We start from the raw sequence: 24,502 nt of genomic DNA on the forward strand, positions 1-24,502 counted from the left end.
CTTCGACCTGGGGATTAGGAAATAATGGAAGTAAAACCCCTTGCCCCTTTCGTCCATCGGTACCTCCTCTATAGCTCCTATGGCGAGGAGCGTCCGCACCTCTTGTAAGAGGAATTGCTCGTGAGAGGGGTCCCTGAAGAGGGATAGGGTTGGAGGGTGGGAGGGCAGGGTTGAAATAAATTGGAGGTGGTACCCATACTCCACCATGTGTAGGACCCAGCGATCTGAAGTTAACTGGGACCACGCTGGGAGGAAGTAGGAGAGACGGTTGGAGAAGGGAGGAGAGGGATCCTGGCCTGTAACTGGTAGGCCGCCCTTGGGTGCACCTTCAAAAGTTCGTCTTTGGTCCCAGTGATGGTTTCAAGGGACCTTGATTTTGGCCCCCTTGGGGTCCTGATGGTCGTCTGCGACCACCTCAGCCACGCTGCCTGCCAAAGTCCTGTCTTTGTCTAGGCACAGTGTATGGGCGGTGAGGGGGACGGAAAGGCCTGCGTTAGGTCACCGGCGTATGCATGCAGAGAGAGCTCATTATGACCCTGTTGTCCTTCAGGCTTTGCAGCCTGGGGTCAGTCTTTTCCGAGAAGAGGCCTTCACCATCAAATGGCAAGTCCTGAATGGTATACTGCAGCTCCGGTGGGAGGCTTGAAACCTGAAGCCATGAGATGCGCCTCATGGCAACACCCGAGGCCAGAGTCCTGGCTGCTGAGTCTGCTGCATCCAACGAGGCCTGGAGGGAAGTTCTGGCCACCTTTTTCCCTTCCTCCAAGAGGGCAGCGAACTCTTGGCGGGAGTCTTGAGGGAGAAGCTCCGTAGACTTACCCACCGCCACCTAGGTGTTATAATTATAGCGGCTAAGCAAGGCTTGTTGATGTGCCACCCGGAGCTGTAAGGGCCCCTGCCAAGTACACTCTGCGGCCGAGTAGGTCCATTCGCCTAGCCTCCTTCAATTTCGGGGCTGGCGCCTGCTGGCCATGGCGTTCCCTCTCATTAACGGACTGGATGACTAGTGAGCAGGGAGGAGGATGGACATACAAGTACTCGTACCCTTCAGAGGGCACCATATATTTACGCTCGACTCCCCTGGTCGCAGGAGGGATAGAGGCTGGGGACTGCCATATAGTATCGGCATTGGCCTGGATGGTCCGAATACACGGTAGGGCCACTCTAGTGGGGGCATCCGCCAATAGAATGTTCACTACCGGGTCCTCTACCTCCAGAACCTCCTCCACCTGAAGGCTCATATTGAGTGCTACCCTCCTTAGGAGGTCCTGATGGGCTCTCAGGTCGATTGGAGGAGGGCCCGAGGAGGATGTTCTTGCCACCGCCTCCTCTGGAGAAGAGGAAGAGGAGATGCCAGTGACGAGCGGGTCCTGTGTGGCCTCTTGCTCTTGGGCGACCTCCTGCTCCAGTGGAACCTGGGAGTCTGGTGGATGAACTGGGGCTTTCTCCGTAGCAGTCGGAGCGGGATGGCTAACCGTCGCCTCTGGCAGTCGGTGCTCTGATGAGACAGAGCGGGACGGAACTATCGGTACGTCTTGGGCCTGGTGGTATGCCCAAGGTGTCCAGAAAAACCACTGATGGGCTCCTTGGTCCTGGGCCTGGGTCTCTTGGAAGACTCTGGTGAGCACATCAGAATCGCGGTCCTGAGCATAAGAGCTGTCTGTGTGGGACGACATTGATGCATGTCTGAATGGCCATGGAGGTGCTGAAAAGCCCTGGGCAGAGTCTCTGTCTCTAGCAGACCTTGCTCTACTCGGCACCGGGAACCAGTACCGGGAGGCATAGCGGTACCGGGAACGAGATCGGGACCTGCGACCGGAGCGGTGCCGGGAGGTCAACCGAGATCTCGAGGCTCGACGTCGGGAGCGGCTATGGGAGTCACGGTGCCTGGAGCGATGCCGGGAGCTGGAACGGTGCCGAGACTAGTGGGCCGGCAAACGGGATACCAACCGGTGCCGCGAGTGCAACCAGTACCGAGGAGGAGAATGGTACCAGGACTGCGAGTGGCGTCGGGAGCGGAAGCACCGACGGGACCTGAAACGTCTGCGGGACTGTGATTGTGAACGGTGCCGCTCTGCTGTGCTGACGGAGGATGGTCTTATCAAGGTAGACTTGCCGATAGACTGTATTACCCATACCGGCGGTGCCGGGGGTTGAGGCAGCGTCGATTCTGTCATGGCAATCAGATCCCTCGGCGTTGAGAATGTCTCTGACGTGGATGGAATAGTAAGCTCAACCACGGCTCGTGCCGGGGAGCTGACAGGCACCAGACTCGACGGCCCTTGTGGGACCGGAATCGATGGTGCTGACGTCGTCGGTGCCGCGGCAGGTGTCAGTGCCGGGCGATTCGACTTAGACAAGCTCTCTAGCTGCGGTGCAGGTGGCACGGAAGCAGCAGGAGTCTTAGGCTTTCTCGACCTCGGGGAGACGGAGCGGTGCCAAGTCAACTTCGGAGCTGGCGATGGCCAGTGCCGAGAGGCCTTGGCAGTATTGGCGCAGTCCATGCCGAGGAGGCGTTTCTGCCGGCCAACTGACCAGCGCTCGGTGCTGAAGGCGGAGCGGTAAGAGCCGCCTCCATGAGGAGCTGCTTTAGCCGAAAGTCTGGCTCCTTTTTTGTTCTTGGATTAAAAGCCTTGCAAATGCGACACTTATCTGTCAGGTGAGATTCTCCGAAGCACTTAAGGGAGGAGTCGTGTGGATCTCCTGTCGGCATCGGCTTATGACAGGCCGAGCACGGTTTGAAACCCGATGAACCGGGCATGGGCTAATCCCCGAACCCCTCTTAACTATACACTAACTATGAACAATAAAAATTAACTAAAACTATATAACTTTGAACTATATACACACACAAAAATAACTAGAGGACTACGAGTAGCTAGGGAGGTGGAGGTCAGTACAACCACACTCCACTGTTCCAACGACCGACACAGGCAGTAAGAAGGAACTGAGGGGCGGTTGGGTCGGCAGAGGTATATATCCGGCACCATAGCAGCGCCCCGCCGACCCACCGAGTGTTGCTAGGGTAAAAATCTTCCGACGAACGTGCACACGGCACACGCACACCTAACTGGAATGGATATCAGCAAGCACTCGAAGAAGAATCCCAAGACACACGTATGGACACCGTCCTGTCTCAGTTGGAGTGCTCATACCCATGAGACATACACACACACTCACACTGTCCTGTCTCAGTGGGAGAGTTCACACCCCCAAGACACACACACACACACACACACACTCTTACACTCACTCCTGTCTCAGTGAGAAGGTTCAGACCCCATAGGCAAACCTTCCTGTCTCTATGGGAGGGTTCATATCCCCGAGACACACAAACACCCTATCTCAGTGTGACCATTCATACCCCTGAGACACACACACACACGCCCTTCCTGTCGCAGTGGGAGTGTTCATACCCTAGAGAGAGAGAGACACACACACACATCCTCCTGTCTCAGTGAGGGTTCATACCCCTGATACACACACAGACACACAGTCACAGACACAGACACAGACACACACACACACACTCTCACCATCCTGTCTTAGTGGGAAAGTTCACATGCCCAAGGCACACACATACCCTCCTGTCTCAGTGAGAGTGTTTATACCCCCGACACACACACACAAACACAAACACACACACACATCCTCCTATCTCAGTGGGAGCGTTCACACCCCCAAGACACACACATGCACACCGTCCTGTCTCAGTATTAGGGTTCATAGCCCAAGACACACACACACACACCTTCCTTTCTCAATGGGAGGGTTCATACCACTCAGACACACATGCACATCCTCCTATCTCAGTGTGAGCATTCATACCCCTAAGACACACACACACAGCCTCCTGTCTTAGTGGGAGGTTGCATACCCCCAAGACACACACAAAAAACCCTCCCGTCTCAGAATCAGGGTTCATACCCCCACAACACAAACACACATCCTCCTGTCTCAGTTGGAGCATTCATACACCCGAGACACACAGACACACAATCACCCTGGTGTCTCAGTGTCACGGTTCATACCCCCAAGACACACACAACCTCCTGTCTCAGTGAGAAGGTTCAGACTCCCTAGGCACACCCTCCTGTCTCAGTTGGAGGGTTCACACTGCCGAGACACACACACACACCCTCCTGTTTCAGTGTCTGGGTTCATACGCACGAGAGACACACACAGACCCTCTCCTGTCTCAGTGTCAGGGTTCATACCCCCGGGACACAAACACACAAATAAACACCCTCCTGTCTCATTGAGAGGGTTCATATCACCGAGATAAACACATATACCCTTCTGTCTCAGTGTCAGGGTTCACAGCCCAGAGACACACACAACCTCCTGTCTCAGTGAGAAGGTTCAAACCCCCTAGGCACACACTCCTGTCTCAGTTGGAGGGTTCATACTCCTGAGACAAACATACACACACACCCTCTTGTCTCAGTGCGACCATTCATACCTCTGCGACACAAAAGCACACCCTCCTGAGTGTGAGCGTTCATACCTTTGAGATGCACACACACACACAAAAATCCTCCTGTCTCAGTTAGAGGGTTCATAGACCCTGAGACAGACAGACAGACAGACACACACACAACTTCATACATTCACATCCCCCGAGACACATACACACCTGCCACAATGTGACCATTAATACCTCCGAGACACACACAAACACACATTCTCATGTCTCAATGAGAGGCTTCATAACCCCAAGACACAAACTCACCCTCCTGTGTCAGTGGAAGGGTGTACTCCCGAGACACATATGAACACTCTCCTGTCTCAGGGTGAGTATTCATACACCCGAGACATGCATACACACACACCCTCCTGTCCCAGTGAGAGGGTTCATAGCCCCCGAGACACAAACACACACCCTCCTGTCTCAGTAAGAGGGTTAATACCCCCTAGGCACACTCTCCTGTCTCAACGGGAGGATTCATACCCCCGAGACACATGTGCACAACCTCATGTCTCGGTGTGAGTATTCATACACCAGACACACACACATACACACCCTCCTGTCTCAGTGGGAGAGTTTAAACCCCCGAGACACACACACACACACACCTCGTCTCAGTGGGAGGGTTCATACTCCCAAGACACACACACACACACTCTTTTCTCAGTATCAAGATTCATACTCCACGACACAAATGCACACCCTCCTGTCTCAGTGTGAGCGTTCATACCCCTGAGACACACACGCAACCCCTCCTGTCTCAGTGGGAGAGTTTAAACCCCAGACACACACACACACACACACACCCTCCTGTCTCAGTGAGAGGGTTCATATCACCGAGACACATAAGCACCCTTTCCTGTGTCAGTAAGAGGGTACATACCCCCAAGTCAGACACGCACACCCTCCTATCTCAACGTAAGCGTTCATATTCCCAAGACCCTCTCGTTGCAGTGTGAGCGTTCATCCCCCAAGACACACACACAGACTCTCCTGTCTCAGTGTGAGCTTTCACACCCAAGACACACACACACACACACAACCTCCTGTCTCAGTGTCATGGTTCATACCCTTAAGACACACATACACACAAACGCAATCCTCTCTCAGTGAGAAGGCTTATACCCCTGAGATACACCCTCCTGTCTCAGTGGGAGCGTTCATACACCCGAGATACACGCACACCCTATCCCAGTGTCAGAGTTCATACCCCCACACACACACACACACACGCCTGTCTCAGTATCAGGATTCATACACCCGTGACACAAACACACACTCTCCTGTCTCAGTGTGAGAGTTCATACCCTGGAGACACACGCACACTGTCCTGTCTCAGTATCAAGGTTCATAACCCCAGCGCGCGCGCACACACACACACACACACACACTCTTGTCTCATTGAAGGGGTTCATATCATTGAGACACACAAGCACCTCCTCCTGCGTCAGAGGGAGTGTGCATACTCCCGAGACAGACGCGCACATCCTATTTCTAAGTAAGCATTCATATCCCCGAGACCCTGCTGTTGCAGTGAGAGCGTTCATACCCCCAAGACACACACACAGACCCACGTGTCAGTGTGAGCGTTCAAACCCCCGAGACACACACACACAAACACACATTCTCATGTCTCAGTGAGAGGCTTCATACCCCCGAGACACAAATACACCCTCCTGTGTCAGTGGGAGGGTGTACTCCCAAGACCCACACGCACACTCTCCTGTCTCAGTGTGAGCGTTCATACCCCTGAGATGCACACACACACAAACATCCTCCTGTCAGAGTTAAAGGGTTCATAACTCCTGAGACACACACCCCTGAGACAGACAGACCCACACCTTCATACATTCATATCCCCCGAGACACACACGCACACCCTCCTATCGCAGTGTGAGAGCGTTCATACCCGCAAGACACACACACACACAAACACACATTCCAGTGTCTCAGTGAGAGGTTTCATATCCCCAAGACACAAACACACCCTCCTGTGTCAGTGGGAGGGTGTACTCCTCAGACACACATGCACACCCTCCTGTCTCAGTGTGAGCATTCATAAATCCAAGACATACATACACACACACCCTTCTGTCTCAGTGTGAGCATTCATACACCCGAGACACACATACACACACACCCTCCTGTCTCAATGGGAGGGTTCATACCCCTCAGACACATGTGCACAACCTCATGTCTCAGTGTGAGTATTCATACACTGGACACACACACACACACACCCTCCTGTCTTACTGAGAGGGTTCATATCCCTGAGATACACACACTCACTCTCCTGTCTCAGTATCACGATTCATACCCCCGCGACACAAACACACACCCTCCTATCTCAGTGTGAGCTTTCATACACCCAATACACATACACACACACCCATCTCAGTGTCAGGATTCATACTCCCGAGACACACACACACACACACCATCCTCTCTTGGTGAGAAGGCTTATACCCCCAAGGCACACCCTCCTGTCTCAGTGGGAGGGTTCATACTCCCAAGACACACCCCCATCCTTTCTCGGTATCAGAATTCATACCCCCGCGACACAAATGCACATCCTCCTGTCTCAGTGTGAGTGTTCACACACCTCACACACACACACATACAGAGCCTCCTGTCTCAGTGGGAGCGTTCATACCCCCAAGACACGCACCCTGTCTCAGTGGGAGAGATTATACCCGAGACACACACGCACACCTTCCTGTCTCAGTGGGAGTGTTCATACACCTGAGACACACACACACCCTCTTGTCTCAGTGTCACAGTTCCTACCCCCAAGACACACACACACCCGCTCCTGTCTCACTGGATGATGCAAACCCCCGATACACACATGCAAACCCTCCTGTTTCAGTGGGAGCATTCTTACCCTGAGACACATGTGCACACCCTTGCATCTCAGTGCGAGGTTCTGCAGCACCAGGATGCACATGCACATCCTCATGTCTCAGTGCAAAGGTTCGTACCCCAGTACACACTGTGACGGTACCTCTCAGAAGGCTCTCCAGAAATATGCTTAGAATGTGTTTTATGCTACATATGCTATGTAACATATCTCCATAACGGTTATGATCTACTGAATGTATTAATCCTATTTGCATGCATGTATCATTTGTGTATTCGATGTTATGAATGTTGGCTGTGTACTGGCTTGATTTCTAAATAACCTTAGTAGAGCATTTGGTCAGTTCCTGGAGAAAGGAACTGACCAAATTAAGTACCTAATCAAGAAAAATTTAGAGGACAATGGATCTTGGAATGCTCCAATCCACATAAGAAGTCTACTTGAGGACGTTCAAGGTAGCATGTAAACAATGGATGCTACCTATAAAAACTGAGAGTCATGCATGGACATGTGACTTGCGCAGGTGAATCCTAAACTCCATCTTGGAGCTGGACTTTGCATAGGAGTAGGAAGGGGGTCTCCACCTACAAGAGAAAGTTTATTTAAACCCCTGGGAAACCCCTCTATGTTGTCTTCAGTTGGCTAAAGAGAGCCTCTCCACCCCTCAGGATACTTGGAAGAATCTGAAACAAAGGGCAGTGACTGCAAGGGGTGTAAGTGATTGCTGGACCTAGGCTAAAAGGAGACTATTCTGTAAAAGGGAGCATTCCGGAACTGGTGAGGATCTTATCTGTATTCAGTTTGATTAGACATAGATTTGCGCATTTTATTTTGCTTGGTGACTTACTTTGTTCTGTCTGTTACTACTTAGAACTGCTTAAATTCTGCTTTCTGTATTTAATAAAATCACTTTTTACTTATGAGTTAACTCCGATATGTATTAATACCTGAGGGAGCAAACAACTGTGCATATCTCTCGATCAGTGTTATAGAGGGCGAACAATTTATGAGTTTACTCTGTATAAGCTTTATACAGGGTAAAACGGATCCATTTGGGTTTAGACCCCATTGGGAGTTGGGCATCTGAGTGTTAAAGACAAGCACACTTCTGTTAGCTGCTTTCAGGTAAACCTGCAGCTTTGGGGCAAGTAATTCAGACTCTGGGTCTGTGTTGGAGCAGACAGGAGTGTCTGGCTCAGCAAGACAGAGTGCTGGAGTCCTGAGCTGTCAGGAAAAACAGGGATAGAAGTAGTCTTGCCACATCAGGTGGCAACTTCCAAGAGGGTTTCTGTGATCCAACCCATCACACGCACACACACACACACTCATGCCTTATTTCAAGGGTCCATACAACCAGAACATACACACACAATCCTGTGTCTCAGTGTGAGGATCCATAGAACAGACTGGTATATATCCATGCTCTCATTTCTCAGTGCAAGGGTCTGTAACACAGGGACATTCACACCTATGGGTGTCAGGGTGAGGTTCCGTTCTGCCAAGATGCACATCTCAAGGGTCCATACCACCAGGACACACACATGCACACCCCCTTCTGAATGTGAGAGTCCGTAACATGGCAAGATGCACACACCCTCATGTCTCGGTGAAAGGATCTATTCTGCTGCGAGCTGGGACACACACATGACCTTGGGTGTCAGTGTGAGGGTCTGTATCACCACAACATGTACACACCCTCATGTGTCATTTCAAGCTCCATACAGTCAGGACACACAGGCATGCCCTCATGTTTCGCTGCCATGGGCCATACCGCCAGTTCAAACATACAATCCCCGGTGTGTCTCAGCATGAGGGTCTGTACCAACAGGGACACACACAGGACATGGATCCCCCTATAAGGGTCAGTATTGCCGGGACATGCACACATGCCCTCATGTCTCACTGCTAGGATCCATAGTGCCAGTCAACACATACATGCCCTCACGTCTCAGTGCAGGGGTCTGTACCGTCGGGACACTCACGGGCACCCTTGTGTATCAGTGCAAAGGTCGATTTCCTCTTATGTGCCACACACAGGTGCCCTTGTGCATCATCACTAACTGCGCACAAGCAATGCTAAGCAAACACCAGTTAAAAAGCAGAGGACCAGATCGCAGGCTGGTGCAAATTGGCACACGTCAGCTGGTTTCAACACAGCTATGCTGATTTTCTTCTGGCTCTGGGGTCCACCCCCTGCCTTCAAAATCCCCCCACAGCCATCACCATAGACACGGCTGCTAACAATCAGAGCATCGCCCTGAGCCACATGCTGTTTTCCCCTGCTTCACATTGCAGGAAAACAAGTTTTATCCTTTTGGCTTTGGCACATGCTTGACTCTCTACCCTGGCTGTACAACACAGCTGTCCGAGCAAAACACCTGGGACCATGGCAGAAACCACCGCGAGTCAAGAGATGAATCAAGCGGATGAGAGGGAGGGAGAGAGGGAAGAAAAATAACTGGAAGAGAGAAATGAAGGAGGGATGGTGGAAAGATCAGAAGGGAGGAGTGGAAATTAAAACTTCTGTTCATTGGGGTGAAAATAACAAAGGTAAAGTGTCATACCTTGGCTGTTTAACGTCAGATGAGCAGGACCTTGAGGGGAGAGGAAAAGATAAAAAGAAAGAAAGAAAAAAGACTAGTCATATAAACGCACAGAAAAAAGGAGGGTTTAATCTTTTTGCCACAATTTAAAAGCTGTTTTTAACTTGTGACAGACATCCAGGCCCCAGGGGGAGAGAAAAGGGGTGGGGAGGAGAGAGAGAAAAGGGGTTCGGATGCCAAAACGGTGTGAACAAAAAAAGAAAGGGAAAGAAAACAGAGAGAGAACTCAAAAGCCCGGACAGACTGAACTGAAATTGAAAGAGGACAACAGAAGAGAGTCTGGGAGGGGTCTTTATTAGTCTCTTTAAAAAAAAAAAAAGCATTCGGGGCCCCTCTGTGGCAGAGACGGGGAAATGCTTCTTTTTTTTTCCGGTTAAACAATAAAATTAAGAAAAAATAACAATGGAGAAAGAGACACAAACCAAGGCCTGAGAAGGCATGTAGGGATGATGTTGCCTTTGGTGTCGGAGGGTCCCGCAGGAAGAGCTGGAGCGTACTGCTACTTTGGGAGGCAAGGGGGTTAGCGGTTGGAGGTCACCAGGGCCAGTTGGGGACTGACTGGCCTCTCGCACCCTCTTGTAATTCAGGAGTGAGACCAGTCAGGTGAGAGGAGCTGCCCCCAGTGTAAATCAAGAGGAATGAACTCCCAGGCAATCAGTGGGGAGGATTTTCCCCTCCCACAGCCCAGTGAGAAGCAGGGCTAACTGCATCACAATGAAAAGAACTATGTACAGGTGTCAATCAGGAATCACTCCATGGAAGTCAGTGGAGCGAATTATCCTTTTGGTCACCTTGGTGTAAACCAGGAGTCACTCCAGGGAAGGCAGTAGCGCTGATTGCTCTTCCCCTCCCCCAGTCTGACACAGGAAAACCACCAAAGCCAGAGGAGCTATACACACACAGAGTGAAAATCAGGAGTAATTCCACTGCAGCCACCAGGGCAGGTTCCCCTCTTTCCCACCCAGCCTAGACCCAGAGTAACCCCATGCACTCACTGAGACTGGTTCCCCTCATGCTCACCCCAGGGCAAATCAGAGTCACCCCGCAGGAACACGGGGGCTGTTCCGGCACCAATGCAGAGTCACTCAACACCAACAGCTTCGCTGCCAAGCACCCTTCCACCTCCGACACCTGCTGCTCCTGGGCATCTTTGCCACCCCAGCCTGGCACTCCCCAGCGCACAGAGAAAGGAAACACCGACTGAAGAGATGTGACCCTCGTGCATGGCACCATGGGGGGCAGTTACAATACCTCAGAGACATCGCTTACCCTGCAGGGCAGGAGACTCCAAACAAGGGGGAAGGCCAGGTACAATTCCACATGAGCTTCCTCCAACACGGGCCATCACCCATCCCTGCTTGGGGAAGCAGGGTTTGCTAGAGTAGACAGGGACCCTGTGAATCCCAGGAATCCTGAATCCCCAGGGCCACCTGGGGTGGGGGGACAAGAGGGGCAATTTGTCCCAGGCCCTGGGCCCCGCAGGGGCCCCCACGAGAGTTTTTTGGGGCCCCTGGAACAGGGTCCTTCACTCACTTCGGGGGCCCGGAAAACTCTTACGGGGCCCTGGTCCCCAGAGCTGCTTCCGCTCCAGGTGGTCATTGGCAATTCAGCGGCGGGGGATCCTTCCGCTCCGGGACTCGCCGCCGAAGTGCCCCAAGACCTGCGTCGAGGGATCCTTCCGGCACTTCAGCGGCAGGTCCCAGTGCAGGTCTTTGGTGGCAATTCGGCGGCAGGGGGTCCTTCCACCCTGGGACCCGCCACCGAAGTGCCAGGTCTTCGACAGCGGAGGCCCCCCACCGCCAAAGACCCCAGGCCCCCTGAATCCTCTAGGCAGCCCTGTGAATCCCACCCCCACCCACCAGACCTCACTCGGCTCCAAGAGTCAGGAATTAAACCCAGGAGTCCTGGCTCCAAGCCTTGCCTCCTCTACCCCACTATGCCCCACTCCCCTCCCTCTTGCATGACAGGATTGGGGGCCCCACCCTAACTCTTAACAAGGGTTCAGATGCCCATTGCTATGGCCACTCTGGTTTCCCATCTGATTTTGGCTACTTATGGGGGTGGGGTGTTGGAAAGGAAATGGGATGGCTCATGGCATTTGGGCAGATTCCCCGGCTCACATCTCAGTTCCCGACCTAATCACTGCAACTCAGCTTCACACGCTGCATATGTCAGTCTGAGGTGGTGTAGAAGACTGGGGTGTGGGGATCAGCTGCTGAGACCCACCCAGCCCAGGATCTGCACTGCCTTCTGACAGAGCGTGGGGATAGAATCCTGGGGTCCAGCTGCTGGGATCCACCTAGCCCAGACCCTGTGCTGCCTCTGGATAGATCAATGTGTGGCAATCTACAGATCTCCTGGGATCAGCTGCTAGGATCCAACACGCCTAGCCTCTGCACTGCCTAACGATACACTGTATTGGGGGGATAGACCCCTTGGGATCGACCACTGGGTCCAGCTCCTATGCGATCTTCCATTACAATAGATCAAACAGGAAATAAAGATTCCCTGAGAAACCGTGCTGGGATCCACCGACCCCATTCTCCATGCTCCCTCCTGAGAGATCAGGGTGTGGGGGGTAGAGCTCCTGGGATCAACTGCTGGGATTCACCCAGGACCTGCACTGTCTTCTGACAGATTGGGGGGATAGATCCTTGGGATCAACCACTGGGACTCACCCAGACTAGGCTCCATGCTCTCTTCTGAGAGATCAGGGTGTGGGGGGTAGAGCTCCTGGGATCAACCGCTGAAATCCACTCTGCCCAGTCCCCACGCTGCGTCCCGATAGGTTGGGGTGGGGGGGGGATAGATCACAGGGGATCCACCAGGCCAAGTGTCCCAACCCTCTGTCTCCCATGGAGGGAACTGTGTGGGGAGGCCAGAAGCAGAGGGTAGCTAATTCCCCAAACAGCCCCTCCTTCTGCTCCTCTCCCACCCCTCGCCTGCGGGTGAGGATGAAGATGGGCAGGCAGGAGCAGGAGGCATTAATATTCCTCTCCTGCCTGCCCCAGCACCTCCCACTTCATTCATCATCGTGTGCGCTCCTCTCCTCGTGCCAGACAGCTGCATCCAAGACAATTTCATGCAAATGGCATGGAGTCCTCTCTGCCCCACACCCAGATGCCCCACCCCAAGACGCATGCTCCCCCTTACCCATCACCACCCCCACCGAGCCCAAAGGCACCCACTTGCAGCCTGTAGGGCTTATACCCTGCAGGGGCAGGAGAGTTTGACCTTCAAAGACAGGAGTCCTGGTTCCAAACTCATGCAGTCCTGCTCTAACCACTAGACACCACTACCCTCCCAGAGCCAGGGACAGAACCCAGGAATCCTCATGCCCTAACCCCTGGCTCAGGGGGGTGGAAAATGGGACACGGGGCCTTACCCCTCTGGAAAGAGCGAGCTCCGATCCGAGGCGGGGGTGGCTGGCGGCAGTGTGGGTGATAAGAAGCCACTATCCCTTCACCATCTTCCACAGGGTGATGTGAAACGAGTCTGCTGGGTATCAGCCTGATTCCCAGTAGGCCGTGCTGCTCAGTGATATCCCAACTGGCCACCTGGCTACTGGGGGCCAACTGCAGCCAGAGTCTTGACTCCCCCAGATTGCACATTGGGGACACTCTGCCGGGGGGAGTCTCTGTGTGGAGCAGGAGCTTGAAGCTGTGAGGGCTACAGTGGGTGAAGAGTTAATGGCCACAGTTGGGTGGGCGCTTGGGAAGGTGGGTGGGGGGCTACAGCAGGCTTCTGTGCAGATGTAAAGGCTGCAGTGGGGCCGAGGGAGGACTGGGGAGGGGAAGGAAGAATGGGAGTGGAAGCTGCACGGAAGCTGACAGGCCCAAACACCCCCCTCCATAGGCCTAGGCCTGGCACATTAGGATGCTGTCTGCTCTCCTCCTGTCACCATGGAGACCAGCTCCAAGGATCCTTCAGGCATGACGGTGGCAGCCATATTGTTCTAACACTACAGCTTCCCCCCAACACCCTGGCAGGACGGGGCCCTGTGGAGAGAAAGCCATGCGGGGAAGACCGTTTCCACTGGCATCACGAGAAGGAAGGATGAAGCTGGTGCCCCTCAATCCCAACCTGCAGCCCTGCTCTCCCAGCCACCCGCCCCCAACAGTAACGAGGAGACCCCAGCTCTATTATGCAGCAGCTTCTGGCAGTTGGGAGGCTGTAAATCACACCCAGTCCCCACTGGGGTCCAACCCTAGCCTCCTTACTGGCAACTGCTCACAGCTGTGTGAGCACAGACAGCCATTGCTACGCGAACCCCCAGCACCTGTGCCCTCCTGACACTTACCGTACAGGCCCTCACTTGCACACAGGCCACACAACCCTCCCTCACACATTCACTTTACACAGACCCTCCCTTGCATGCATACTCCTACCCTCATGCCCCCATGCAGACACACACACAGTACACACCTCTCATGTATGTGCACCTGCCTAGCCTATGGACACAAACACACAGTTACACAGTCACATATGGGTACACGCCACACACACACTCCAACATGCCAACACATGTCAAACACGCATACAACAGAACATGGTGACTACTGGGGTATATCACACACACACACCAGGACATCCTGATACATGTACAACATGCTCCCACATGGGCTTGCACCTGCCCCAACATTCAGCATCTGCAGCACGCACATGCACCGTTACAGTCACAGCATGACACATGCACTGTTGAATATGCCACACAGCCTTGCACATGGCTGGAGATGGGATGTTGGGTGGGGAGGGCCAGGACTCTGAGGTGGCACTGAGCATTCTCTGTCCAGGGGTTGGCTGGCTCGTTCTTGCTCATGTTCAGGCTCTGACTGGTGGCCCATGTGGGTTCAGGAAGGAATTTTATCCAGGTCAGATTGGCAGGGCCCGAAGGTGGGGGGGGAGTTTGCCTTGCTCTGCAGCGTGTGAGCGCAGGTCGGTTGCCAAGATCACCTGGGTATTTCTCACTTCATCGGCCTCAGGCCTAGAACACTCTGGTCCCTCCTCTTCTCTGCCTGTGGCACAGAACAGTCTATTCTCCGGTGGGCTTTGGTCTCAGGTGCCAGGTTTGGTGTGCGGGTGCTGGCCTGCGTTATACAGATCAGGTGGTTTCTCCTGGCCCTAAACCCTGTGATACTCACAATCTTACATCCTCCCTCGTGCCCCTACACACCCATTCACACACATCTGTATGCCACATGCACACATTTGAGTAGGTCCCCTCATACCCTGATCCGATCCTTCACACCATGATGCACACACGTGTGTGCACGCTACACATGCCCACCCACTCATGTACACAGGAGCCTGTGCTTGCCCACAGCAGCCTCGCTAGTGGGGTGGAGGGTGATTAATGGCCCCGTCCACTGGCCTAGCCCAGGTGCCCAGATAACATGCCCTGCATTGTCTCGGATCATGTCGGTTAATGACAGGCTCGTAATCGGCATGGAGCCGCCGCTCAGGAGATTAATAACAGTGCAGGCCCCCAAATAATGCAAATCACAGCTCAGGTATTTGCATAACACAAACTCATTGGTTCCAATCTCCTTTATTTGCATATTGATACTCCATTGGTCCCAATGGCCCCTATTATTAGCTAACACCAGCCCACTGGTTCTAATACCGCTTTTATTAGCAAAACACCAGCCCATTGGTTCCAATGCCCCCCTTCATTAGCATAACACAAGGCCATTGGCCCTCAGGAGTTTGGGTGCTAGGGAGAATAAGGGCAGGGGGACTCGGAGTCATGGACTAATGGGGTGGGAGCTGCAGCTGTACGCCCCAGCCTTCAAATGGGGAGCGCTAGGAAAGGGAAATTCATTGTGTGGGAGAGGTGTGGGGTTGTGGGGCATAGATGGGAGGTTCAAGGAGCCAGAGAAGGCATGGCAGAGGTGTGTGTGCACATGCATGTGAGCATGTGCACATCTTTCATGCCAGTGATGTGCAGGCCAAAGGATGCATAGGACTGCTTTCTCTGCACATGCAAGGGAAAGGTGGGGCCTATTGTACAGACTCTGCACACAGGTGGTGTGGGTTCAAAACACAGGCAATATACACATGCATTCACACAGACATGAACATACAAGCACACCCACAGAGACATGCACACTCCCATGGGCAGCACCTACTCCAAACACAATACATGCAGAGGAGACAGCATCTCATTTCCCATGCAGACATATGCAGGCTCCACAGGTGGCATGTTCTTTGTGTTTGTCCATATATTGCTGTATGCATGTTCTCATCCCATACATGGGGAACACAGGAAACGGAGGGTGCTCCAACACATTCACCCACAGCCCTACTCTGCACACTCAGAAACCACAGGAGGTGCATGTTCCACATGGCACGCTCCCTCATATACACACACGGAATACTCAGGAAGCACATCATGCATCCAACATGCTTACACACAGACATGCTACACAAGCCAAACACACAGGAAAGGCACGTTCCATGCAAAACACTAACCCACAAGCAGGGGGGAATGCACAGAAAACACGCAGGAGGGCTATATTCCACATTGCATATTTGCACACCTATTCTATACCCACACAATGCATGGGAGGCAAGTGTCTGTGTGCACTGACAGGTGGTCAGCCTCCCATCCCAGTGGCACAGGTTCTACACCCCCGCGCACATGATACCTAGGCTGCTGTGCCCATATTCTTGTCTGTGCAAACCAAGTGCCTCCTCTGTAACGTAACTCACCCCACCATTATGCCCCCTGCCTCTTCACCCAGTGGGAGGGGGAGGCTGCAGCACCCAAGTCCCCACCCCTCTCTTCGGTGATTCCCCGTTCTGAGCAGACACAGCATCAAGTCACCATGCTGCTAAATCTTATCTCCCCAGCACAGATGCCTGTCCATCCCCCGCACTGCAGCACACAGCACCAGGGGGTGCCAGGACACACACACACACACACACACACACACACACACACACACACAGTCTGTACCCCTGCACACACACAAAGTCAGTGCACGCACACAATTTGTAACCCCCCAAAAGACAGACACACAGAGACAGCTGCACCCCTGCACAACCCCAGGGAGACAGCCAGTCACACATACACACACACACACACACACACACGGCCAGTCACTTTCTCCTCATTAGGGCACCAAGGGACAAAATGGTGGCAGGATTCAAGAACAGACTGACACAAATTCCCACACACACAAACTCCACACAGGCGCTGTGCAACGACACAGCAGCAGAACAGAAGTAGGGGAGGGGGAGATATAAGCAGGGACACATCGTCCCGCCAAAGAGTTAGTCCCATTCCCCTCTCACACACACTGCATCCATGCTCCACTAGAGATACACAACGTCCCCCTGCTCGTGACACAGGCACAATCACACTCCAGGGAAGCAGCCCTCAGAGTGTCCAGCCCCCACCCTGAATCACAACCTGCTCCACCAACCAGCAACACCCACTCCCCTCCCAGAGCTGGACTAGAACCTAGGAGTTCTGGCTCCCAGCTCTAAGCCCACTCTTGCAATGGAGGGGGGGGGGGCATGGTCTCCGGGGGGGGTGTGTGGATTGCAATGGGGGTAGGCAGCATGATCTCCGTGGGTGGATGTGGGGTGCACTGAAGCAGGGTCTCTGCAATGGGGACAATAGAGAGCATGTTAGAGGGGAGCATGGTCTCTAAGCTGGTTTGTCTCAAGATGGCTGCTCGGAGACAAGCCTCACACAGCGAGTGGGGGTGAGGGGGCAGAGAAAATACAGGCAAGAGGCTTCACCTCACAGGTCCCCTGAGCCCTCCTAAGCTCCCTGACACACACCCATGGCTCCCCTCAGGCCCTGGGAACCCCACAACTGCCAACCCCTCTCCCTTGCCCATTATTTATTGCAGCACTCAGCCAGCCAGCTGCCAGGGGGATTGTGGGAAAAGAGCAGGTAGCCACTGCTGGATTCCCCCATGCTTGAGGACTCCTGGGTCTGCTTGCAAAATGGGTGCTATCTACATCCCGACTCATCCAGCACCAAACTCTCCTCCCTGGAGCACCCCAGCCTGCTGGGGGGCAGCCTCCCAAGTCCAGCCTCCTATGGGCCCAGCAGCAACGGCGGTGGCCGGATCTTCAGCCGCCCTGGTCGTCATCGGCATTTAGGCAAAGGGACCTGGGGCAGGAGGGCACGGGGATGGTTGCCAGCAGCAAGTAAGGGGGGGTGCAGCATGAAAGGGAACCGTCCTCCACCCCAGCTCACCTCTGCTCCGCCTCCTCCCCTGAGCGCTCCACCCCACTCTGCTTCCCTCCCTCCCAGGCTTGCGGCGCCAAAGCAGAGCGGGACAGCGTGCTCAGGGGACGAGGCGGAGCAAAGGTGAGCTGGGGTGGGGAGCGGTTCCCCTGCATGCCACGCCCCCCCTTACTTGCTGCAGGCAACCCTCCCCGTGCCCTCCTGCCCCAGGTCCCTTTGCCTAAATGCCGATGACGACCAGGGCAGCTGAAGATCCGGCCGCCGCGGTTGCTGCCAAAGGACCCAAAATGCCGCCCCCCAAAATGGTAGTGCCCTAGGCGACCGCTTAGGTCGCCTAATGGGTTGCACCGGCCCTGCATACACATTGTACTTACACTCACATACCTGCCCCATACACACACACACCCCACTCACGCACTTTGAGCACGTACACCACTCATGCACTCTGCACACACACACACACACACACACACACACACACACCACCAAGCACTCTGCACAGACACACACACCACTTGCACTCTGAGCACGCACATACCACTCACACTCTCAGAGAATGCACATGCACACCACTCACACACTGAGCATACACACACACCACTCGCACTCTGAACACGCACACACACACACAGTGCTCGTTCATGCTCATTGTACACACATTCACAATGCTGTCATAGATACCACATACCCACCCCACACCTCCCACATGCACTCACATCTGCACACAACCTCCACAGACTCACCTCCAGGCACTGCACTTACCACACAGCACACATGCACTGTACTGACACACCAAAGCACCCTGCCCATTTTAACTCCCCGTGCAATCCATCCCCCAATTACTGCATGGGGGACAGACAAGGGCAACACGCCCTCCCCATACCACCTCCCTCCCTGGTCTCTTAGACAAGCTCCACAAAAATCACAATCAAATCAAGGTCACAGCCCTGCCTCCAAATGCCAAGGCTACATCCACAGGCGAGACAACCCCTCAAGGAGTAGGGAGAAAGGGGGCGGTTTGGAGCCCAGGAAGGAGGGGCTTGGGGGCAGGAAGGCGGGTGGGAAGGCCTCAGAAGTTGGGGTGCCTTCTAATTTGTGTGGTGCAGTCTATTCCACCCCCAGGGCAGGATCGCCCCCTACAGACTATGCCAGTCTAGGAGAGCAGTGGGCTGTGTTTATGGGCTGCGTTTGTGGGGATTGGGAAGCTCTCCACCCCAATATCTCCGTTCTGATCCAGTCCTTCCCCAACCCCCTCGGTCACGTACAGGATCCAATATGTACCCCCACCCTGCCCCAGCGACAAAGCGGTATATGACCCCTCCTCGTGTGGGGCAAACAGCCACACAGACAGACTGCTATTACTGTGCTCTTACCCGCCACACTGAGACAAACCCTGGAGGGCTGGGGGGATCCCAAGACAACTGGCGATGCCTGGCTGTAGGGGCAACCCCGAGACAGACACCCCGGCAGTAAGTGACCGCTTGGGATCCAATTCACCATCATGTAGGGGGAGCACAGAGCTAGGGCGCTGTTGGAAAGAACACAGGGGAACCCCAACCCAGTCACCCAGGAGCCTCCCAAATCCAGGCACTTCTCAATGGACCCCCACAGGTTGAGGGAGCAGGAAATAGCATCCCCCCCCATAGCAAGACATTAATTTGCTTCTTGTAGCATGGCCCCAACCCACGCCATCCACAGCCAGCACAGAGAATGCAAAGGGGTCACTCACCTTCCATCGTGTGCTCTTCTGCCAGAGACACCCCCACAGACGCAGCCAGATGGACACACAGAGAGAGAAAGAGAGGGAGTTAGTGAAGGGGGGGCCAGGCCACCAGCATAGGCACACACTTATAGATAACTAGGTAAAGAGACCATGGGGGCAATGGTGCCCCCTGGGGAGAGGATAGACCATAGAGGGCCACACTGCCCCTGGTGGGCAGGAATAGACGGTAGGGGGCCATGCTGCCCGGGGGGGGGAGGGCAGGTAGACCATAGGGGGCCATGCTGCCCCTGGTGGGCAGGGATAGATGGTAGGGGGACATACTGCCCCCAGGAGGGTAGACCGTATGGGGCCATGCTGCCCCTAGTGGGTGGGGATAGACAGTGGGGAGCCATGCTGACCCCTAGGAGGTGGGGATAGACAATAGGGGGCCATGCTGCCTTTGGGGGTGGGGAGACACAGTAGGGGGCCAAGCTGCCCCGGGGAAGGGGGAAATAGGCTGGAGCAGCACAGTATGCTGTGTTCTCCAAGCCCCCAGTCTTGCCCCACAGTTTCCCCACCGTGGGCTTCTTCCCCAGGGCAGTGGGCAGGACAGGAGCCAAAGGACCATGGTGGGGATCTCCATGCGGAACCCTCACTCTGGTCCCCAGACTCTCCAGGATGGAGTTGGCAGGGTCTGGGGTCCCAGTTTACAGACACTAAATTTCCCTCCCCCCCACCACAGTGCCAGAGATATTGGGGGGACGGTTAGTGGGGAGGGAGGGGTGACAGACCAAACCAATCATAACAGGACAAGATCTGTGCAAGCCAATGCCCCCTGGTGCCCCTCACCCCATCCCCGGCTATCACAGCGTGGGCTCCACACCCAGCCCTGCGGGTGCCCCTCACCCCCACCTACAGCCCCAGCCATCCCAGCCTGGCCTCCACACCCTGTCCCGCTGGTGCCTCTCACCCCCACCCACAGCCCCGGCCATCCCAGCCTGGGCTCCACACCCAGCTCCACCAGTGCCCCTCACCCCTAGCTCTCTCAACATGGACCTATCCCAGCTCCCCTCCCCCTCGCACTGCTGCAAACCCCACCCCCTGCTGGTGATCCCACTCCCTGACTCCAGCCCCACATGGTACCCTGGGAGCCTACAGAGCGGAGGTGGGGGCTATCTTGAAGGAGCTGGGTTTCATAGATTCATAGATTCTAGGACTGGAAGGGACCTCGAGAGGTCATCGAGTCCAGTCCCCTGCCCTCATGGCAGGACCAAATACTGTCTAGACCATCCCTGATAGACATTTATCTAACCTACTCTTAAATATCTCCAGAGATGGAGATTCCACAACCTCCCTAGGCAATTTATTGCAGTGTTTAACTACCTTCACAGTTAGGAACTTTTTCCTAATTTCCAACCTAAACCTCTCTTGCTGCCGTTTAAACCCATTGCTTCTTGTTCTATCCTTAGAAGCTAAGATGAACAAGTTTTCTCCCTCCTCATGACACCCTTTTAGATACCTGAAAACTATTGTGTCCCCTCTCAGTCTTCTCTTTTCCAAACTAAACAAACACAATTCTTTCAGCCTTCCTTTGTAGGTCATGTTCTCTAGACCTTTAATCATTCTTATTGCTTTTCTCTGGACTCTCTCCAATTTCTCCACATCTTTCTTGAAATGCGGTGCCCAGAACTGGACACAGTACTCCAGTTGAGGCCTAACCAGTGCAGAGTAGAGCAGAAGAATGACTTCTCATGTCTTGCTCACAACACACTTGTTAATGCATCCCAGAATCACGTTTGCTTTTTTTGCAACAGTATCACACTGTTGACTCATATTTAGCTTGTAGTCCACTATAACCCCTAGATCCCTTTCTGCCGTACTCCCTCCTAGACAGTTTCTTTCCATTCTGTATGTGTGAAACTGACTGTTCCTTCCTAAGAGGAGCACTTTGCATTTCTCTTTATTAAACTTCATCTTGTTTACCTCAGATCATTTCTCCAATTTGTTGTTTGGGCTAGATTCAAAAGCTGCCTTTGATCTGTAGGAGGAGCCCCATCCTTGGCTGGGATGTGAGCCCTGCACAGAAGGCCCTTTTGATGATGTAAACACCTGGCTGAGCTGCTTTGGTGGGGCTACACAGTAGGCAGGAGCCATGAGCTCACTCATCTTCACGGGTGCCCTCCCTGAGAAAGGACCAGGACTCCTGTGTTCTATTCCCAGCTCATGGGGAGTGGTGTCTAGTGGTTAGAGCAAGGGGTGGAGCTGAGCCAGGATTCCTAGCTTTGGGGAGGGAATAGGATCCAGTGGGTGAGTGTAGAGGGCCAGGTCTGGAAGCAGGATGCCTGGGTTTGACACTTGGGCTTTGCACAGAGCTCAATACAGGATAGACATTTTCTATTGTAACTAAATGTTTTGTGATCAACCTTTATTATTTCTTTAGTCCCTTACTAACCATTCCCAGACTCACTGAGTGAGGAAACGTGAGGCCTTCTGGCACCAGGGCTGGTATGGCAGAGGGCTGCAAGTGTGCACTGAGGAGCACTGGCAGAGCTGGGGGGGAAGCCCAGGGCTGAGTGAGTAGTGGGCTGCAGGTCAGGACCGGAGGGCATCAGCAGGCCTGGGGATGGAGTCCTGTGCTGAGATAGCAGGCGCTGCAGACTCAGGCAGGCCACCTTGTGACCACGAGGGCTGGAGTTTGGGGGCCTGCTGAAGGAAGTCCATGTCTGAACAGAGTGTGACCAGCCATGCCCCTAGACACAACACATGGGGCAAGGCCCAAGGCTCCCACCCCTCAGCACAACTCTGCAACTTCTACAGAACGGAGCCAAACCAACAAGTAAAGCAATTCATAACAACGGACTAAGGCAAGGAGCTCACAGCCAATAACTGGGGCCAACAGGCTAACCGCAGAGTCCTCACCCCTTCCACGCTGGCACCAATGGACCCCCCCCCCTCTAGCTATCAGAACCAGGGACAGCAGCCAAAACAGCTAAGGGAGAGCGACACAGCTCTTCCGGTGCCCTCAATCCCAACCCACAGTCCCCTGCCATCAGGAGCGGTGCCAGAGTTTCTGGCGCCTTAGGCAGAATTCGGGGGGGTTCCACTTCCATCGCGCCGCCGAAGGACCCTCCACCGAAATGCCACAGGCAACAGCGGCAGTCATTGAGCTGCTCAATTGCCTGCCGCTGTTTTCCGCGGCACGTCGGCAGAAGGTCCTTCTTCAGCAGCACAATGGGAGAGGAACCGGAAGCTCCCATGCACCCCCTGGGGAGTGCACAAAATGCCGCCCCCCGAATCCTGGTGCCCTAGGCGACCACCTAGGGTTGCCTAATAGAAGCACCGGCCCTGCCTGCCATCCAAGCCCAGAACTCATCCGCCAGAGCCCTACCAGTGACCCTCAATCCCAGGCCTGGGCTCCCCCCCTCCCCACAGCCCTGCCAGCCCCCTCAATCCTGACCTGCAGCCCACTGTGATCCCAGCTCTGGACTTCCCCCCATATCTTTGTTGGTGCTCCTCAGTCCTGACCCACACACACCGATCCCCCAACACACACACACACACACACCTCTCCATAAAATGGGTCAGAGTCAGGAATGCTCTGTCCATGTCTCCCCACACCTGCCTTTGCTCCCTTCAATGGCTGCACTTCCACCAGCTGTTCCCAGGGACTGATCACCCCTTGCCCCATGCAACATTATTAACTCTGTATGCAAATGATCGGGCGGGGTAGGGGGGAAGGCTCAAGCGTGGCTCTGTGCTCTCTTCCCCCACAGCCAGGTGCTGGGGTTGTGACAAGAAGTCTGCTGGGTCAGTGTGTTGGAGGAGGGGTCATTCTCTTCCAGACCCCTCTGTCAAGGGGGGCTGCGGTGGAGTAAGTGCTTAGAGTCCCCCAATGCACCCCTCAGCATCCCCCAGATACCTCCCACAACAGACATCCCACTGCACCCCACATACCCCCACCAGACACCCCAATGCACCCCACATACCATCCAGACACCCCAGACATCCCTCACCACAGACACCTCAATGCACCCCACATACCCTCACCAGACACCCCAATGCACCCCACATACCATCCAGACACCCCAGACATCCCTCACCACAGACACCCCAATGCACCCCACATAACCCCACCAGACACCCCACTGCATGCCATATACCCCCACCAGATAGCCCACTGCACCCCACATACCATCCAGACACCCCAATGCACCCCACATACCCCCACCAGACACCCCATTGCAAGCCACATACCCCCACTAGAGACCCCAATGAACCCCACATACCATCCAGACACCCCAATGCACCCCACATACCCCCACCAGACACCCCAATGTACCCCACATACCATCCAGACACCCCAATGCACCCCACGTACCCCCACCAGACACCCCAATGCACCCCACATACCCCCACCAGACACCCCAATGCAAGCCATATACTCCCACTAGAGACCCCAATGCCCACAACTCCGTGCATGGCAGGGTGTGGGAGGGGTGCAGAGGCACCAAGCCTCTCTGGATCCTCCTTAGTGATAACTGAGCAAAATGAGCAGGGTGGGTGGCAAGAGCGGGTTTCCATGGCAACCCCAAACAAAAGGCTGGCCAGGATGACATGGGCTCTAACACATGGCGGGAGGAGGATGGAAAAAAGGGGGCATCTC

At 54.3% G+C, this 24,502-nt stretch overlaps 1 protein-coding gene across 23 annotated transcripts in view; it reads right to left on the reverse strand.

The window, feature by feature from the left end:
• The window catches only part of NRXN2 (neurexin 2), a 340,672-nt gene that overhangs the window by 268,528 nt on the left and 47,642 nt on the right, over nucleotides 1–24,502 (reverse strand). For 20 of the 23 annotated variants that reach the window (XM_050958842.1, XM_050958854.1, XM_050958849.1 and 17 more), the window contains exons 3-4: nucleotides 19,867–19,884; nucleotides 9,893–9,922 (exon numbers count right to left, since the gene is read on the reverse strand). In XM_050958842.1, coding sequence (XP_050814799.1) covers nucleotides 9,893–9,922; nucleotides 19,867–19,884 — 48 coding nt within the window. The remainder of the gene's footprint in view (nucleotides 1–9,892; nucleotides 9,923–19,866; nucleotides 19,885–24,502) is intronic. The other 3 variants (XM_050958853.1, XM_050958848.1, XM_050958847.1) reach the window with 1 other exon arrangement.

This window comes from Gopherus flavomarginatus, chromosome 6 (assembly GCF_025201925.1).
Source record: "Gopherus flavomarginatus isolate rGopFla2 chromosome 6, rGopFla2.mat.asm, whole genome shotgun sequence".
NCBI lineage: Eukaryota > Metazoa > Chordata > Testudines > Testudinidae > Gopherus > Gopherus flavomarginatus.